Genomic DNA, 19950 nt, shown 5'->3' on the forward strand with positions numbered 1-19950 from the left:
CATCCATCCATCCATCATCCATCCATCATCCATCCATCATCCATCCATCCATCCATCATCCATCCATCCATCCATCCATCCATCCATCATCCATCCATCCATTCATCCATCCATCCATCCATCATCCATCCATCCATCATCCATCCATCCACCCATCCATTCATTCATCATCCACCATCCATCCATCCATCCATCATCCATCCATCATCCATCCATCCATCCATCATCCATCCATCCATCATCCATCCATCCATCCATCCATCCATCCATCATCCATCCATCCATCCATCATCCATCCATTATCCACCCATCCATTCATTCATCATCCATCATCCATCCATCGATTCATCCATCCATTCATTCAACCATCCATCCATCCATCCATCCATCCATCCATCAATCCATCCATCCATCCACCCATCCATCCATCCATCATCCATCCATCAATCCATCCATTCATTCAACCATCCATCCATCCATCATCAATCCATCCATCAATCCATTCATCCATCCATCCATCATCCATCCATCCATCCATCCATCATCCATCCATCCACCCATCCATTCATTCATCATCCATCCATCCATCATCCATCCATCCATCCATCCATCAATCCATCCATCCATCATCATCCATCCACCCGTCCATTCATTCATCATCCATCATCCATCCATCCATCATCCATCCATCAATCCATCCATTCATTCAACCATCCATCCATCCATCATCCATCCATCCATCATCCATCTACTCATCTATCCATCCATTCATTCATCATCCATCCATCCATCCACCCATCCATGCATCATACATCCATCATCCATCATCCATCCATCCATCCATCATCCATCCATCATCCATCCATCCATCCATTCATCATCCATCCATCATCCATCATCCATCCATCATCCATCCATCATCCATCCATCCATCATCCATCCATCCATCCATCATCCATCCATCATCCATCCATCCATCCATCCATCCATCATCCATCCATCATCCATCCATCCATCCATCATCCATCCATCATCCATCATCCATCATCCATCCATCCATCATCCATCCATCATCCATCCATCCATCCATCCATCATCCATCCATCCATCCATCATCCATCCATCATCCATCCATCCATCCATCATCCATCCATCATCCACCCATCCATCCATCATCCATCCATCCATCCATCCATCCATCATCCATCCATCCATCCATCCATCCATCATCCATCCATCATCCATCCATCCACCCAGCCATCATCCATCCATCATCCATCATCCATCCATCCATCCATCCATCATCCATCCATCCATCCATCCATCCATCCATCATCCATCCATCCATCATCCATCCATCATCCACCCATCCATTCATTCATCATCCATCATCCATCCATCGATTCATCCATCCATTCATTCAACCATCCATCCATCCATCCATCCATCCATCCATCCATCCATCCATCAATCCATCCATCCATCCACCCATCCATCCATCCATCATCCATCCATCAATCCATCCATTCATTCAACCATCCATCCATCCATCATCCATCCATCCATCAATCCATTCATCCATCCATCCATCATCCATCCATCCATCCATCCATCCATCCATCAGCCATCCATCCACCCATCCATTCATTCATCATCCATCCATCCATCATCCATCCATCCATCCATCCATCAATCCATCCATCCATCCATCATCATCCATCCACCCGTCCATTCATTCATCATCCATCATCCATCCATCCATCATCCATCCATCAATCCATCCATTCATTCAACCATCCATCCATCCATCATCCATCCATCCATCATCCATCTACTCATCTATCCATCCATTCATTCATCATCCATCCATCCATCCATCCATCCATCCATCATCCATCCATCATCCATCATCCATCATCCATCCATCCATCCATCATCCATCATCCATCCATCCATCCATCATCCATCCATCATCCATCCATCCATCATCCATCCATCATCCATCATCCATCATCCATCCATCCATCCATCATCCATCCATCATCCATCCATCCATCCATCATCCATCCATCATCCATCCATCCATCCATCCATCATCCATCCATCATCCATCATCCATCATCCATCCATCCATCCATCATCCATCCATCATCCATCATCCATCCATCCATCATCCATCCATCATCCATCCATCATCCATCCGTCCATCCATCATCCATCCATCCATCCATCCATCCATCCATCCATCATCCATCCATCCATCCATCCATCCATCCATCATCCATCCATCCATCCATCATCCATCCATCATCCACCCATCCATTCATTCATCATCCATCATCCATCCATCGATTCATCCATCCATCCATCCATCCATCATCCATCCATCATCCATCATCCATCCATCCATCATCCATCCATCATCCATCCATCATCCATCCATCCATCCATCATCCATCCATCCATCCATCCATCCATCCATCCATTCATTCATCATCCATCATCCATCCATCCATTCATCCATCCATCCATCCATCCATCCATCCATCCATCCATCATCCATCCATCATCCATCCATCCATCCATCATCCATCCATCATCCATCCATCCATCATCCATCCATCCATCCATCCATCATCCATCCATCATCCATCCATCCATCCATCCATCCATCATCCATCCATCCATCCATCATCCATCCATCATCCACCCATCCATTCATTCATCATCCATCATCCATCCATCGATTCATCCATCCATTCATTCAACCATCCATCCATCCATCATCCATCCATCCATCCACCCATCCATCCATCCATCATCCATCCATCAATCCATCCATTCATTCAACCATCCATCCATCCATCATCCATCCATCCATCCATCCATCCATCATCCATCCATCCATCCATCCATCCATCCATCATCCATCCATCCACCCATCCATTCATTCATCATCCATCCATCCATCCATCATCCATCCATCCATCCATCCATCAATCCATCCATCCATCCATCATCATCCATCCACCCGTCCATTCATTCATCATCCATCATCCATCCATCCATCCATCAATCCATCCATTCATTCAACCATCCATCCATCCATCATCCATCTACTCATCTATCCATCCATTCATTCATCATCCATCCATCCATCCACCCATCCATCCATCATCCATCCATCCATCATCCATCCATCCATCCATCATCCATCTATCCATCATCCATCCATCCATCCATCCATCCACCATCCATCTATCCATCATCCATCCATCATCCATCCATCCATCCATCATCCATCTATCCATCATCCATCCATCATCCATCTATCCATCATCCATCCATCATTCATCCATCCATCATCCATCCATCATCCATCCATCCATCCATCCATCCATCATCCATCTATCCATCATCCATCCATCATCCATCCATCCATTCATCCATCCATCCATCCATCATCCATCCATCCATCCATCCATCATCCATCCATCATCCATCCATCCATCCATCCATCATCCATCTATCCATCATCCATCCATCATCCATCCATCCATTCATCCATCCATCCATCCATCATCCATCCATCATCCATCATCCATCCATCCATCCATCATCCATCCATCATCCATCTTCCATCATCCATCCATCCATCATCCATCCATCATCCATCCATCATCCATCCATCCATCATCCATCCATCATCCATCCATCCATCATCCATCCATCCATCCATCCATCATCCATCCATCATCCACCCATCATCCACCCATCCATTCATTCATCATCCATCATCCATCCATCGATTCATCCATCCATCCATCCATCCATCATCCATCCATCATCCATCCATCCATCATCCATCATCCATCATCCATCCATCATCCATCCATCCATCCATCATCCATCATCCATCATCCATCCATCCATCATCCATCCATCATCCATCCATCCATCCATCCATCATCCATCCATCATCCATCCATCATCCATCCATCATCCATCCATCCATCCATCATCCATCATCCATCCATCCATCATCCATCCATCATCCATCCATCATCCATCATCCATCATCCATCCATCATCCATCCATCCATCCATCATCCATCATCCATCATCCATCCATCCATCCATCCATCCATCCATCATCCATCCATCATCCATCATCCATCCATCATCCATCATCCATCATCCATCCATCATCCATCCATCCATCATCCATCCCTCATCCATCATCCATCCATCCATCCATCCATCATCCATCCATCATCCATCCATCCATCCATCCATCATCCATCCATCATCCATCCATCCATCCATCATCCATCCATCATCCATCATCCATCCATCATCCATCCATCATCCATCCATCCATCCATCATCCATCCATCCATTCATCCATCCATCCATCCATCATCCATCCATCCACCCATCCATTCATTCATCATCCATCATCCATCCATCCATTCATCCATCCATCCATCCATCATCCATCCATCCATCCATCCATCATCCATCCATCCATCCATCATCCATCCATCCATCATCCATCCATCCATCCATCCATCCATCATCCATCCATCATCCATCCATCCATCCATCCATCCATCATCCATCCATCCATCCATCATCCATCCATCATCCACCCATCCATTCATTCATCATCCATCCATCGATTCATCCATCCATTCATTCAACCATCCATCCATCCATCATCCATCCATCCATCCATCCATCATCCATCCATCAATCCATCCATTCATTCAACCATCCATCCATCCATCAATCCATTCATCCATCCATCCATCCATCCATCATCCATCCATCCATCCATCCATCCATCCATCATCATCCATCCACCCGTCCATTCATTCATCATCCATCATCCATCATCCATCCATCAATCCATCCATTCATTCAACCATCCATCCATCCATCATCCATCTACTCATCTATCCATCCATTCATTCATCATCCATCCATCCATCCACCCACCCACCCATCCATCCATCAATACACGGTGAGACTCGTGCAAACGTGCAGCTTGGTGTACGGTAGACTCTCAGTGAGAGCTGAAATGAGCGGGGATATCCAAACGCTGCAGCTCACCCTGCTGCTATAAAAAGCTGCCAGTCAGAAGGCTGATGAGCGGCGGCAGCTGATGCTTTTCAGCGCACACAGATAATGCCTGACCTCTCCAACACACATGTTCCCACACACATTTCGGCAGCTTGTCCACAAAGACTCCACCTGGAATTTATGGAGCTTCTCACATAACAAAGCAGGCTGAATGGTATTAAAAGCACTGAGAAATGAAAGAACATGACCCTCAGAGTGCTGCCTGAATGGTCCAGATGAGAGTGTGCTCTCTGCAGCAGGTATATGATGGCATCTTCAACCCCAAGTCCATTACGATATGCAAACTGGAATGGGTCCTGAAAGGTGTTTACTTGCTTGTTGAGGTGAGCCAGTAAGAGTCTCTCCAGGACTTTCATGATGTGAGATGTCAGGGCAACTGGTCTGTAGTCACTTGGTTCAGCTGGTTGTGTTTTTTTAGGCACTGGAACAAGGCAGGAGGTTTTCCACAGCACTGGGACTCTATTTTGTCTCAGACTGGTGTTGAAAAGGTGCTGGACAACCGGACATAGTTGTTTTGAGCAGGTCTTGAGAACTCTGGGACTGACACCATCTGGACCTGCAGCCTTGTTCTGGTTCAGTTTCTCAAGTTGCTTCTTAACCTGATTGCAGGAGACAAACAAGGTGGAGGTCTCAGGATGTCCTGATGTGGAGGGAGATGAAGCTGTGTTCTGGTCCATGACTGAGCTGCAGGGTGACAGATTGGAGGCGTGACAGGAAAGCAGTGGGCTTATGGAGGGTGTGTGGTCTGTTGGGTTGGAGGTAGGGGGTGAACTGAACCTGTTGAAGAATATGTTCAGCTCATTAGCTCTGTCCAGACCTCCATCAGGCTGGTCCCCCTTTAACTTGAAGCCGGTGATCTTCTTCATTCCAGACCACACATCCCTCAGGTTATTCTGCTGGAGCTGACTTTCTAACTTCTTCCTGTAGTCCTCCTTGCACTTCTTAGTTTGTGTTTTAAGTTGTTTTTGTGTTGCCCTCAATAACTCCCTGTCTCCATCCCTGAAGGCTTTCTTTTTGATGTTCAGCAGCTTTTTCAGGTCACTGGTGATCCAGGGTTTGTTATTGGGGAAGCACCTCACTGTTCTTGTTGGGACGATGCTGTCCACACAGAAGTTTATGTAATCTGTCACACACTCAGTCATGGCGTTGATGTCGTCTCCATGAGGTTCACAGAGGACGTTCCAGTCTGTAGCCTCAAAGCCTCCTCTAAGAGCATCTTCAGCTTCAGCAGACCAGATTTTGATAGTCTTTGTGATGACTGGTTGCTGCTGAACGATGGGCTTGTAGGTGGAGGTGAGAAGAACCAGATTATGGTCAGATCTTCCTAAAGGAGGCAGGGCAGAACAACTGGATCCATTATTCATATTTGTATAAAATAAGTCCAACATCTTATTTTCTCTGGTGGAGCAGCTGACAAACTGCTGGAATGTTGGTAGAGTTGCAGAGAGGGAGACGTTGTTGAAGTCTCCGGAGATCGCCATGAATGAGTTTGGATGCTGTGTTTGTAGCCGAGCAACGACGGAGCTGATGACATCACAGGCTGTGTCTGGTGCGGTACCAGGTATTATATAAACCGCTACCAGAATAACACAGGTAAACTCTCTGGGTAAATAATATGGACGGAAGCTCACAGCTAACAGTTCCATGTCCCTTGTGCATATCTTCTCCTTGACAGTAACATGTCCAGGATGACACCAACGCTGGTTAACCAGCACTGCAATTCCACCACCCTTTAGCTTTCCGCTGTGTTGTCTACTGCGGTCTGCACGGACCGTTTTAAAGCCCGGTACAGACACATTACAGTCAGGGATGTGTTCATGCAGCCATGTCTCGGTGAAGCACATAATACTGCACTCTCTGTATTCTTTCTGAGACCTTGTTAGCATCTCCAGCTCGTCTGTTTTGTTAGCTAGCGACCTCACATTACCCATTAAAACAGTCGGGAGAAATGGTTTAAATCTCCATCGCTTTCTCCTCTGTCTCACTCCCGCTCTGCATCCTCTTCTCTTTCTTTTCAACTCCATCAGGATTTGATGTGTTGTTTCGCTGATAATCCTCATTTGGAAGAGGTTAATCAGTTGATCCTGATTGTAAACAAGTCTTTCATTGCCATGGAGACTCATCATAACAAGTACTGAGAGAGTCAAAAATATGCAGAAAAATCTTCCTTGCAGCACACCCTCCGAACCGGCATGAAATCCTCAGAAAAAAATAGCTAATTTAAGATAATATCTATGTGAGAAGAGTTTGTACTTTTAAAAAATCAAGATAGCAACTCAGAGTTTCTACAGTTTGCTGCCAACAGACGGCGCAATCTAGAATGGAGTTAGTAAACAGAAATAGTAAGCAGGCTAAAGCTAAGTCATGTTGTTAACCGGATTTTTGTACCAGGCTGTAAACATGTTTATTCCTGCTGTGAACATGTTTATTCCTGCTGTGAACATGTTTATTCCTGCTGTAAACATGTTTATTCCTGCTGTGAACATGTTTATTCCTGCTGTGAACATGTTTATTCCTGCTGTAAACATGTTTATTCCTGCTGTGAACATGTTTATTTCTGCTGTAAATATGTTTATTCCTGCTGTGAACATGTTTATTCCTGCTGTAAACATGTTTATTCCTGCTGTGAACATGTTTATTCCTGCTGTAAACATGTTTATTCCTGCTGTAAACATGTTTATTCCTGCTGTAAACATGTTTATTCCTGATGTAAACATGTTTATTCCTGCTGTAAACATGTTTATTCCTGCTGTGAACATGTTTATTCCTGCTGTAAACATGTTTATTCCTGCTGTGAACATGTTTATTCCTGCTGTAAACATGTTTATTCCTGATGTAAACATGTTTATTCCTGCTGTGAACATGTTTATTTCTGATCTAAACATGTTTATTCCTGCTGTGAACATGTTTATTCCTGCTGTAAACATGTTTATTCCTGCTGTAAACATGTTTATTCCTGATGTAAACATGTTTATTCCTGCTGTAAACATGTTTATTCCTGCTGTGAACATGTTTATTCCTGCTGTAAACATGTTTATTCCTGCTGTGAACATGTTTATTCCTGCTGTAAACATGTTTATTCCTGATGTAAACATGTTTATTCCTGCTGTGAACATGTTTATTTCTGATCTAAACATGTTTATTCCTGCTGTGAACATGTTTATTCCTGCTGTAAACGTGTTTATTCCTGCTGTAAACATGTTTATTCCTGATGTAAACATGTTTATTCCTGCTGTAAACATGTTTATTCCTGCTGTAAACATGTTTATTTCTGCTGTGAAGTTGGTCTTTTTAACATGGGAGTCTATGGGGATTTGCTCTGTTTTGCAGCCTCTAGTGGATGAAGGGGGAACTGCAGTTTTATGCACTTCCGCATTGGCTTCACTTTTAACCGCTGTCCGTCCATCTTTGATATACGGTCTATGGTTTTTACCCAAACCCAGGAAACCAGGCAAGCTAGCGGTAGCTGTATGCTAGCTCCACAAATGAAATGCCGTCTTGGACCCGAGCGGCGTTTAAATGACGTCGCCGATCGCAAGGTTGAAAATGAAAATGAGTTTCTAATGAGAGAAGTTGTTGTGAAATGGAAATGTATATCTTCCACAACAAACTTTAACGTCACGTTGTCTTCTTGTCTAGACAAACCAAAAGGCATTGTTATCTGATCTAGTCTGGTCCATCCCGGTTCTGTTGCCGATGGAGGTTTTCTGTCCCGGTTCTGTTCCTAATGGAGGTTTTCTGTCCCGGTTCTGTTGCCGATGGAGGTTTTCTGTCCCAGTTCTGTTGCCGATGGAGGTTTTCTGTCCCAGTTCTGTTGCCGATGGAGGTTTTCTGTCCCGGTTCTGTTGCCGATGGAGGTTTTCTGTCACGGTTCTGGTCCTGATCAGTCATATTGTTTATTTATCATCTATATTTTCCTGTGAAGAAGAAAGTTGAGGTTGCTAAGGAACCTCTAAACGACATCTGATCTTCGTCCTGCTTGTTTAACCAGATCTTATTCTGACATCTCCTTCACCATTTCTCCCAGCACTCCCAGTCGAACCGCGACAGTGGACTGACTCACCTGTCCGAAGGTTCGCCACCCTTCATCGGTGCTCCACCACGAAGCTCATGGTGGTCCCGTCGAATGAGGGCGGGGCGATGATCCGGGGCCCTTGCTGCGAGGTGATGCTGATGACCGGCTGCTTGGCGTGCGGCTGCCGACCGGCGCCTATCTGCTGTGGCGCCCCTGAAGCCTGCGAAGACTTTCCAGTGGCCATGTAGAAGGGGGTCTCCATGTACATCCCCTCGGCATGCTGGGAAGAAACCTTCTCACTGCTTTCCGTGTCCAAAGACGCCTGAGACTGCAGCAGCGTTCGGGCCGGGATCACTGGCGGCGCGGGCATGAAGCCAGGGTAGATCATGTAGGTGTGGCCATACGCGCCAGGGCTCAGCGCCAGCGGCGACATGGGCACGGGAGTCATGGGGGGCTGCGGCATGGGGACGTCGACATACTGACCCGTCTCTGGGTCAAAGAGGCGTTTAGTCGCAGGCTGCACGGGCGTGTCCACCAGGTAGTAGCTTCCGGTGGTGGGGTCCAGGAGCATCTTCCTCTGGGTGGTTTGGAAGGGGTCCAGAGGGGGGGCGGGGGTCATGGCCGGTGAGAAGCAGTACACCTGCGACTGGGGGGTGGGCAGCGCCAGCGGTAACGAGTGATAAAAGGCCGCAGAGGGAATATCTGGAGAACGGGTCTCCATCACAATGCTGGAGCGTTTCGTCTGGTTCTGGTCCTCCCGGACCCTGGACCCGTCGGTCGGGTTGGAGTGGGCGGGGGACGCGTACACCGCTGGAGCTGCTTTGCTGTTGCTGGGGTGGGACCGAACCGGAATGGTTAGGTAGTTCTCGTTGTCAGTTGGTGCACTGGACCAGTCCGGTTCAGGTCCCCCGTGGGACCGGGTCTGGCGGATCCTCAGAGACACGGGCAGCTTTGGGGACTGGAGGACAAGGTTCCTGGCGCTAACGGGCGTCTCTACGAGGCCGTTCTGCTGGCGGATGTCTGCGGACGGGGAGGTTTTGGGGGTGGTCTTGCTTCCGGTGGGGCGGACGGTCGGCGTGGACCCGACGGCGAGTCTGTCATGGCGGCCGCTGGATGCCTTCAGCAGGTCTCTGTCTTCCCATCTCAGCAGGCTGTCTGCAGCGGGGGACGTCTGGTCTGCGTTGGGGTCGGAGTCTCTCCGGTCCAGAGGCTCCCCGGTGGACACGCGGGCCCCTTCGTCCTCGGGGCCGCCGTGCTCCTCGCTGCTAATCAGGGACAGCACGTGGCTGTCTGTCAGGGGGCGGGGCTCGCTCTTCCGCTTCCACTCGTTCTTCTCGAACACGTAAAGCTGCTCCATGCACTTCACCGCCGCCTGCAGCTTCTCCAGAGCCTCCTGGTTGCTCATCTTTGCTTCGGGCTTTTTCTCTGTCAGATCTGAAGCTTTTTCCTGCTTCTTTGCCGGCGTCTTGCTTTCAGCTGGCAGCGCGAGGCTCCCCCCTGGGCGGGTGCTGGGCGGGGCCAGCGGGGCGAGCCCCGCCCCCCCTTGGGGGGGCGCCGTTTTGGCGCCTCCTGGAGGCGACTTGTCTGCGTGGAGCGGCTCCTGTTGGGTAAAGTCGCAGTTTTCAGGGTCCCTCCCCACAGTGTTTGTGTTGACAGACTGGCACGTGATCACCATGGGGGACGCGGAGCGTGCGCTCGCGTGGCGCGGCTGCTTCTTCTGCTCGTGGCTCTCTGCCGTAAAGCTGCATCTGTTGTCGCAGCTGTCCAGGGAAACGAAGTGGTAGGAGCTCTTCACCAGCTTGCGCACATCGCGCACGTGGTGAATCGGCGTTTGCAGCTTCGCTTTGCTGTCTCTGACGTCCCGGACCGTGAAGTGCGGGACTTTCTCTGAAGACTCCCCCCTCAGCGCCGCGGCCAGCGCGTGAGGAGCGCGCGGGGTGCAGGCAGCTGGCGGCTCTCTGACGCTCCGCAGGTTGATTTGGATCTCGGGAGACCTGGACGCGGCCAGACTGCTGGACTCTGTGATGCACCTTGGCGTGGTCCCGCTCGCGCCTCCGCCGTGCCGCTCCGCGTCCCCGGACAGCAGCTGGACACTTGGCACAAACAAACGAGACATTTTGGTGATTTTGCCGCCTGCGCAGCGAGCCCCCTCTGTCTGCTGGTCGCGCGCGGAAAGCAGCCTCTCCTCCAGAGTTTGATAGGTATTATGGTCCGGTTGAAACCCTAGATCCTCGTCCTTCCAGCATCTGAACGCGCTATTTTGGCTCCGCAGCAGCGTGCTTCTCGATGCTTCCATTGCGTTTTTTTTAGTCTCGCCTCCACCTTCTTCCCGCGGCTCTAAATTAGTTCCTGCTGCGGGAGCGCTCGCGCCTCGTCCGCGGGAGTCGCTCCCGGCATCACATGAGCCGCTGTCCACGATGTCTCCCACCTCATCCACGCACATCATGGCGTGGTCAGAGCTGGAGCTCTGCCTGCGCACCGGTCTGTGCGCGTCGCTCTCCTGCGGCGCGCGGCGCGGCTCACTGATCTCCCCTCTCTCCATCTTGCGCTCCTGCTCGAACTGCATCTTCTTGGAAAGGACATTTTTGATGAGGCTGGAGGCGAGCACGGCTTTCTTGTGCGTGTCCTCCATGGCTTTGCGCGGCGCCGCGCTGCTCTGGCTGCTGAGCAAACTGTTGGGAACTTCATCTCTGGAACGTGATCCCGCCGCGTTGTCTGCAAACTTCTCGCGTCTCCCTCCTGCAGACATCTCCGATTTAACATTGCAACGAAAGTTCAGTGTCTCCGTGAGCCTGATCACCCCTCTGGGGCCCCGCGCGAAGGGCCCCATCAGCTGGAGTTTCTTTGGGGTGCCATTCAGAGTGAAGATGCTGCTGGTCGGTGGTTCGATGCCTGCCAGGGCAACCCCTTTATAGCCTCTAGTGTCGATGTTTTTGCCTATTTCTAATGAGTTCTGACAGGAAACGAGGCTCTGGTCTAGTCCCGGTGCCACGTTAACGTTGCCATACTTCAGGTCTACAAACGTGGACCACCTGTTGATCCCCACGCCGCGCTCCGACGCCGATGACTCACTGGAGGTGCTGAAGTTGATGGCCTCGAGGTAAGGGTAGGCCAGGCTCCTGAAGGCCCTGGCTGTGAGGCTGCGCACCTCCTTGTCAGCGTCGTCCAGCTCGCTGACAGCGCTGGACGTCCCGCTGGAGTTCCCAGTCACCTCCTTCCCCCTGAATTTGCCGCCAAAGTGGGGGCGTCCGGGCGCGGCTCCGTGGCACTTGGCCCTGTCACGCAACGTGTCTGCCTTCCCATCAACGCCCCTGAACACGCAGCGGCTCATGTCTCCGGCGCGCGCGGCATGATGGAGGATATTTTCCTGCTCTTGGATGTTGCTGGGGTCATTTATAGCTCTGGAGGTGGTTGTGATTGACAGGTGGATCTGTCCCCCGCTGCTGCCATCGCGCTGCTGCTGCAGCTGGGGCTTTGACGCGCACAGATCGTTTTCAAGCAGACTGCTGACTGCTGCTGCGCCCTGCGCGCGAGCAGGCGGCCCGCCGTCCCCCCTCTCCCGCGCGCCATCGCTCTCTAACGCGTAATGGACAAAGGAGTAGGCTTGGTGGTCGTCCCAGCTGGCGGAGGAGGAGGCCGCCCCCAGGTCGGAGTCCCCTTCATGGTCAGAGAGCTCCGCGAGCTGGATCTCGTGCGTGGTAATGTAATGGGACTCGAGCTCCGTCACGCGCGGACCAGAGTCGTCAGAAAGCACCAGACTGACATCCTCCCCCTCCTCATCATCATCCGACTCACTCCTCCTGCTCAGATAACCTCCTCCATCCTGGAACTCCTCGTCTCCTCTGGACACGTCCGCGTGCGTTGTGGCGCGCGCATCGCGTTCTCCCAGTTCGAGGCGATCTTCTGTTTTTTTCACGCAGGGAGGAAAAATCTGCGTGGAGGAACGAGGAGGGAAGTTCTCCGCCTCTCCTCCACCTTCACCTCCTCCCGCCTCAGAGTTCGGTTCCGCGGCGCGGCTAGACGTCCTGCTCCTCCCGCCACAGCGGAGCTCGAGCTGCTCCTCCGCACCTCCTCCGCTTGGAGTCACCTCCTCCAGCTCCACGTATCTGGTTTGGTCTCGCCTTTCCACGAGGTTCCGTCCCGCTCCGCGGAGCAGATCCATCACCTGCCCACGCGCCGCCTCCGCTGTTCGCTCCTCATGCCCGGCGCGCGGCGGACAGATGGAGCCGCGCGCGCTGAGGCAGACTCCGGGACGCTCCAGACATTCCAGCTCACCGCACGTGAAGTCTCGAGCTGGGTGTCTTAAAAAGGAGCAGAGACATTACTGAGTACTGTCTAGGACACATGAGCCTCAATCTGAGGTTCGCAGACCAACAGGGGTCGTGAAGCCCCTCCTACAAAGGTCGGATTTACTGACAGGGCCACGCCTCCAACTGCTCACCTGCAGATGTCCAGCCAATCACAGGACAGCATGTAGACAGGTGGTGAGGCTGAAACTGAGCACCAGGATGAGGAAACGGGAGACTTCTGGCTGCTGGTCTGAGTCTTTACTGGGGTTTTCAGCGACAGACATCTGGCGGGTTCCAGACATCTGGAGAAGAGAAAAAATCCAGCAGAGGTCAGAGGTCACAAAGGATCCAGCAGCAGAGGTCACAGGGGAATAGGCAGGCTGGTTGGAGATGACAGAAAGGTCAGATGTTCCAACACCAGCTTGGTTTTGTGTTTCCGGTTGTTTTCCTGACAGGAGGAGGATCTGTGACCGGTGAGGGTGTCAGAATTTGATATAAAAGCAGTTTTCAGCAAAAAGTTTAGCCTTAGATGCAGGACATGTCCAAGCAGCTGGTCTGCAGAGACGGAGAGATGTTACTGGTCTGACGAGTCTCCATTTCAACATCAGAATGTGCTGCGAACACCACGACAACGTGGATCCAGCCTGGTAATGGTCGGGTTCTGAGATGCAGCTCGGACAGGAAACAGGAAGAAGCAGATTATCGTTTTGACCTGGACATCACTGGGACGTTACTGAGACGTTACTGGGACATCACTGGGACGTTAATGGGACATCACTGGGACGTTACTGAGACGTTAATGGGACATCACTGGGACGTTACTGGGACGTTAATGGGACATCACTGGGACGTTAATGGGACATCACTGGGACATCACTGCGACATCACTGGGACGTTACTGAGACGTTAATGGGACATCACTGGGACGTTACTGGGACATCACTGGGACGTTACTGAGACATCACTGGGACGTTAATGGGACATCACTGGGACGTTACTGAGACGTTAATGGGACATCACTGGGACGTTACTGGGACGTTAATGGGACATCACTGGGACGTTACTGGGACATCACTGGGACGTTAATGGGACATCACTGGGACATCACTGGGACGTTAATGGGACATCACTGGGACGTTAATGGGACATCACTGGGACGTTACTGAGACGTTAATGAGACATCACTGGGACGTTAATGGGACATCACTGGGACGTTACTGAGACGTTAATGGGACATCACTGGGACGTCACTGGGACATCACTGGGACGTTACTGAGACGTTAATGGGACATCACTGGGACGTTAATGGGACATCACTGGGACGTTAATGGGACATCGCTGGGACGTTACTGAGACGTTGATGGGACATCACTGGGACGTTACTGGGACGTTAATGGGACATCACTGGGACGTTAATGGGACATCACTGGGACATCACTGCGACATCACTGGGACGTTACTGAGACGTTAATGGGACATCACTGGGACGTTACTGGGACATCACTGGGACGTTACTGAGACATCACTGGGACGTTAATGGGACATCACTGGGACGTTACTGAGACGTTAATGGGACATCACTGGGACGTTACTGGGACGTTAATGGGACATCACTGGGACGTTACTGGGACATCACTGGGACGTTAATGGGACATCACTGGGACATCACTGGGACGTTAATGGGACATCACTGGGACGTTAATGGGACATCACTGGGACGTTACTGAGACGTTAATGAGACATCACTGGGACGTTAATGGGACATCACTGGGACGTTACTGAGACGTTAATGGGACATCACTGGGACGTCACTGGGACATCACTGGGACGTTACTGAGACGTTAATGGGACATCACTGGGACGTTAATGGGACATCACTGGGACGTTAATGGGACATCGCTGGGACGTTACTGAGACGTTGATGGGACATCACTGGGACGTTACTGGGACGTCACTGGGACATCACTGGGACGTTACTGAGACGTTAATGGGACATCACTGGGACATCACTGGGACGTTACTGGGACGTTACTGGGACGTCACTGGGACATCACTGGGACGTTACTGGGACGTCACTGGGACATCACTGGGACATCACTGGGACGTCACTGGGACGTTAATGGGACATCACTGGGACGTTACTGGGACGTTACTGGGACGTCACTGGGACGTTACTGGGACATCACTGGGACGTTACTTTGATGTCACTGGGACGTTACTGAGACGTTACTGGGACATTACTGGGATGTCACTGGGACGTCACTGGGATGTCACTTGGATGTTACTGGGACGTCACTGTGACGTTACTGGGACATCACTGGGACATTAATGGGACATCACTGGGACGTTACTGGGATGTCACTGGGACGTTAATGGGACATCACTGGGACGTCACCGGGACATTACTGGGACGTCACTGGGATGTTACTGGGACATCACTGGGACGTCACTGGGACGTTACTGGGATGTCACTGGGACGTCACTGGGATGTCACTTGGATGTTACTGGGAAATCACTGGGATGTTACTGGGACGTCACTGGGACGTTAATGGGACATCACTGGGACGTTACTGGGACGTTAATGGGACATCACTGGGACATCACTGGGACGTTACTGGGACGTTAATGGGACATCACTGGGACGTTAATGGGACATCACTGGGACGTTACTGAGACGTTAATGGGACGTTACTGAGACGTTAATGGGACATCACTGGGACGTTAATGGGACATCACTGGGACGTTACTGAGACGTTAATGGGACATCACTGGGACGTTACTGGGACGTCACTGGGAGATCACTGGGACGTTACTGAGACGTTAATGGGACATCACTGGGACGTTAATGGGACATCACTGGGACGTTACTGAGACGTTAATGGGACATCACTGGGACGTTACTGAGACGTTGATGGGACATCACTGGGACGTTACTGGGACGTCACTGGGACATCACTGGGACGTTACTGAGACGTTAATGGGACATCACTGGGACGTCACTGGGACATCACTGGGACGTTACTGGGACGTTACTGGGACGTCACTGGGACATCACTGGGACGTTACTGGGACGTCACTGGGACATCACTGGGACGTCACTGGGACATCACTGGGACGTCACTGGGACGTTAATGGGACATCACTGGGACGTCACTGGGACATCACTGGGACGTTACTGGGACGTTACTGGGACATCACTGGGACGTCACTGGGAAGTCACTGGGACGTTACTGAGACGTTAATGGGACATCACTGGGACGTTAATGGGACGTCACTGGGACGTTACTGGGACGTCACTGGGATGTTAATGGGACGTCACTGGGACGTTACTGTGATGTTACTGGGACGTCGCTGGGACGTTACTGGGACATCACTGGGACGTCACTGGGACGTTACTGGGACATCACTGGGACGTCACTGGGACGTTACTTTGATGTCACTGTGACGTCACTGGGACGTTACTGGGACGTCACTGGGACATCACTGGGATGTTACTGGGACGTTACTAGGATGTCACTGGGACGTCACTGGGACATTACTGGGACATCACTGGGACGTTACTGGGACGTCACTGGGATGTCGCTGGGACGTCACTGGGACATTACTGGGACATCACTGGGACGTCACTGGGACGTTACTTTGATGTCACTGGGACGTTACTGAGACGTTACTGGGACATTACTGGGATGTCACTGGGACGTCACTGGGATGTCACTTGGATGTTACTGGGACGTCACTGGGACGTTACTGGGACATCACTGGGACATTAATGGGACATCACTGGGACGTTACTGGGATGTCACTGGGACGTTAATGGGACATCACTGGGACGTCACGGGGACATTACTGGGACGTCACTGGGATGTTACTGGGACATCACTGGGACGTCACTGGGACGTTACTGGGATGTCACTGGGACGTCACTGGGACGTCACTGGGATGTCACTTGGATGTTACTGGGAAATCACTGGGATGTTACTGGGACGTTACTAGGATGTTACTGGGACGTTAATGGGACATCACTGGGACGTTACTGGGACGTCACTGGGAGATCACTGGGACGTTACTGAGACGTTAATGGGACATCACTGGGACGTTAATGGGACATCACTGGGACGTTACTGAGACGTTAATGGGACATCACTGGGACGTTACTGAGACGTTGATGGGACATCACTGGGACGTTACTGGGACGTCACTGGGACATCACTGGGACGTTACTGAGACGTTAATGGGACATCACTGGGACGTCACTGGGACATCACTGGGACGTTACTGGGACGTTACTGGGACGTCACTGGGACATCACTGGGACGTTACTGGGACGTCACTGGGACATCACTGGGACGTCACTGGGACATCACTGGGACGTCACTGGGACGTTAATGGGACATCACTGGGACGTCACTGGGACATCACTGGGACGTTACTGGGACGTTACTGGGACATCACTGGGACGTCACTGGGAAGTCACTGGGACGTTACTGAGACGTTAATGGGACATCACTGGGACGTTAATGGGACGTCACTGGGACGTTACTGGGACGTCACTGGGATGTTAATGGGACGTCACTGGGACGTTACTGTGATGTTACTGGGACGTCGCTGGGACGTTACTGGGACATCACTGGGACGTCACTGGGACGTTACTGGGACATCACTGGGACGTCACTGGGACGTTACTTTGATGTCACTGTGACGTCACTGGGACGTTACTGGGACGTCACTGGGACATCACTGGGATGTTACTGGGACGTTACTAGGATGTCACTGGGACGTCACTGGGACATTACTGGGACATCACTGGGACGTTACTGGGACGTCACTGGGATGTCGCTGGGACGTCACTGGGACATTACTGGGACATCACTGGGACGTCACTGGGACGTTACTTTGATGTCACTGGGACGTTACTGAGACGTTACTGGGACATTACTGGGATGTCACTGGGACGTCACTGGGATGTCACTTGGATGTTACTGGGACGTCACTGGGACGTTACTGGGACATCACTGGGACATTAATGGGACATCACTGGGACGTTACTGGGATGTCACTGGGACGTTAATGGGACATCACTGGGACGTCACCGGGACATTACTGGGACGTCACTGGGATGTTACTGGGACATCACTGGGACGTCACTGGGACGTTACTGGGATGTCACTGGGACGTCACTGGGACGTCACTGGGATGTCACTTGGATGTTACTGGGAAATCACTGGGATGTTACTGGGACGTTACTAGGATGTTACTGGGACGTTAATGGGACATCACTGGGACGTTAATGGGACATCACTGGGACGTCACTGGGACGTTACTGGGATGTCACTGGGACGTCACTGGCATGTCACTTGGATGTTACTGGGACATTACTGGGATGTTACTGGGACATCATTTGGGACGTTACTTGGATTTTACTGGGACGTTAATGGGACATCACTGGGACGTTACTGGGACATCACTGGGACGTCACTGGGACATAACTGGGACGTTAACGGGACATCACTGGGACGTGACTGGGACATCACTGAGACGTTACTGGGATGTCACTGGGACGTTAATGGGACATCACTGGGACGTTACTGGGACGTCACTAGGACGTTACTGGGACATCACTGGGATGTTACTGGGACGTCACTGGGATGTCACTGGGACGTTAATGGGACGTTAATGGGACATCACTGGGACGTCACTGGGACGTCACTGGGACATCACTGGGACGTCACTAGGACATCACTGGGACGTTAATGGGACATCACTGGGATGTTACTGGGACGTCACTGGGATGTCACTGGGACGTTAATGGGACGTTAATGGGACATCACTGGGACGTTAATGGGACATCACTGGGACGTTAATGGGACGTCACTGGGACGTTAATAGGACGTTACTGGGACATTACTGGGACGTCACTGGGACGTTACTAGGACATTACTGGGACGTCGTGGGACGTTACTGGGATGTTACTGGGACATCACTGGGAAGTCACGGGGACATTACTGGGACGTTACTGGGATGTTACTGGGAAATCTCTGGGACGTCACTGGGACGTTACTGGGATGTCACTGGGACGTCACTGGGACGTCACTGGGACGTTACTAGGAAGTTACTGGGACGTTAATTGGACATCACTGGGACGTTAATGGGACATCACTGGGACGTCACTGGGACGTTACTGGGATGTCACTGGGACGTCACTGGGATGTTAATGGGACATCACTGGGACATTACTGGGACGTCACTGGGATGTCTCTGGGACATTAATGTGACGTCACTGGGACGTTACTGAGACGTTAATGGGACATCACTTGGACGTCACTGGGATGTTACTGGGACGTTAATGGGACGTTAATGGGACGTCACTGGGACGTTACTGGGATGTCACTGGGACGTTAATGGGACATTACTGGGACGTCGTGGGACGTTACTGGGATGTTACTGGGACGTCACCGGGACATTACTGGGAGGTCACTGGGATGTTACTAGAACATCACTGGG

At 51.1% G+C, this 19950-nt stretch overlaps 2 protein-coding genes across 4 annotated transcripts in view; one reads left to right on the forward strand and one right to left on the reverse strand.

The window, feature by feature from the left end:
- The window catches only part of cUnh4orf54 (chromosome Un C4orf54 homolog), a 29054-nt gene extending 15720 nt beyond the window's left edge, over window positions 1-13334 (reverse strand). The window contains exon 1 of the mRNA XM_079257443.1: window positions 9209-13334. Within this exon, the coding sequence (XP_079113569.1) occupies window positions 9231-13322 (4092 nt within the window). The 5' untranslated portion in view covers window positions 13323-13334 and the 3' untranslated portion in view covers window positions 9209-9230. The remainder of the gene's footprint in view (window positions 1-9208) is intronic.
- hacd4 (3-hydroxyacyl-CoA dehydratase 4) overlaps window positions 11242-19950 on the forward strand; it is a 49737-nt gene continuing 41028 nt past the window's right edge. Inside the window, exon 1 of one of the 3 annotated variants that reach the window (XM_079257446.1) lies at window positions 11242-11361. Coding sequence is in view for 1 of the 3 variants with exons in the window: in XM_079257444.1 (XP_079113570.1) it covers window positions 13840-13850 (11 nt within the window). In the remaining 2 variants the exon portion in view is untranslated. Of the gene's footprint in view, window positions 11362-13611; window positions 13851-19950 lie in introns of those variants that run through there. The other 2 variants (XR_013771669.1, XM_079257444.1) reach the window with 2 other exon arrangements.

This window comes from Telmatherina bonti (genome assembly GCF_933228915.1).
Source record: "Telmatherina bonti genome assembly, chromosome: 18".
Taxonomy (NCBI): domain Eukaryota; kingdom Metazoa; phylum Chordata; class Actinopteri; order Atheriniformes; family Telmatherinidae; genus Telmatherina; species Telmatherina bonti.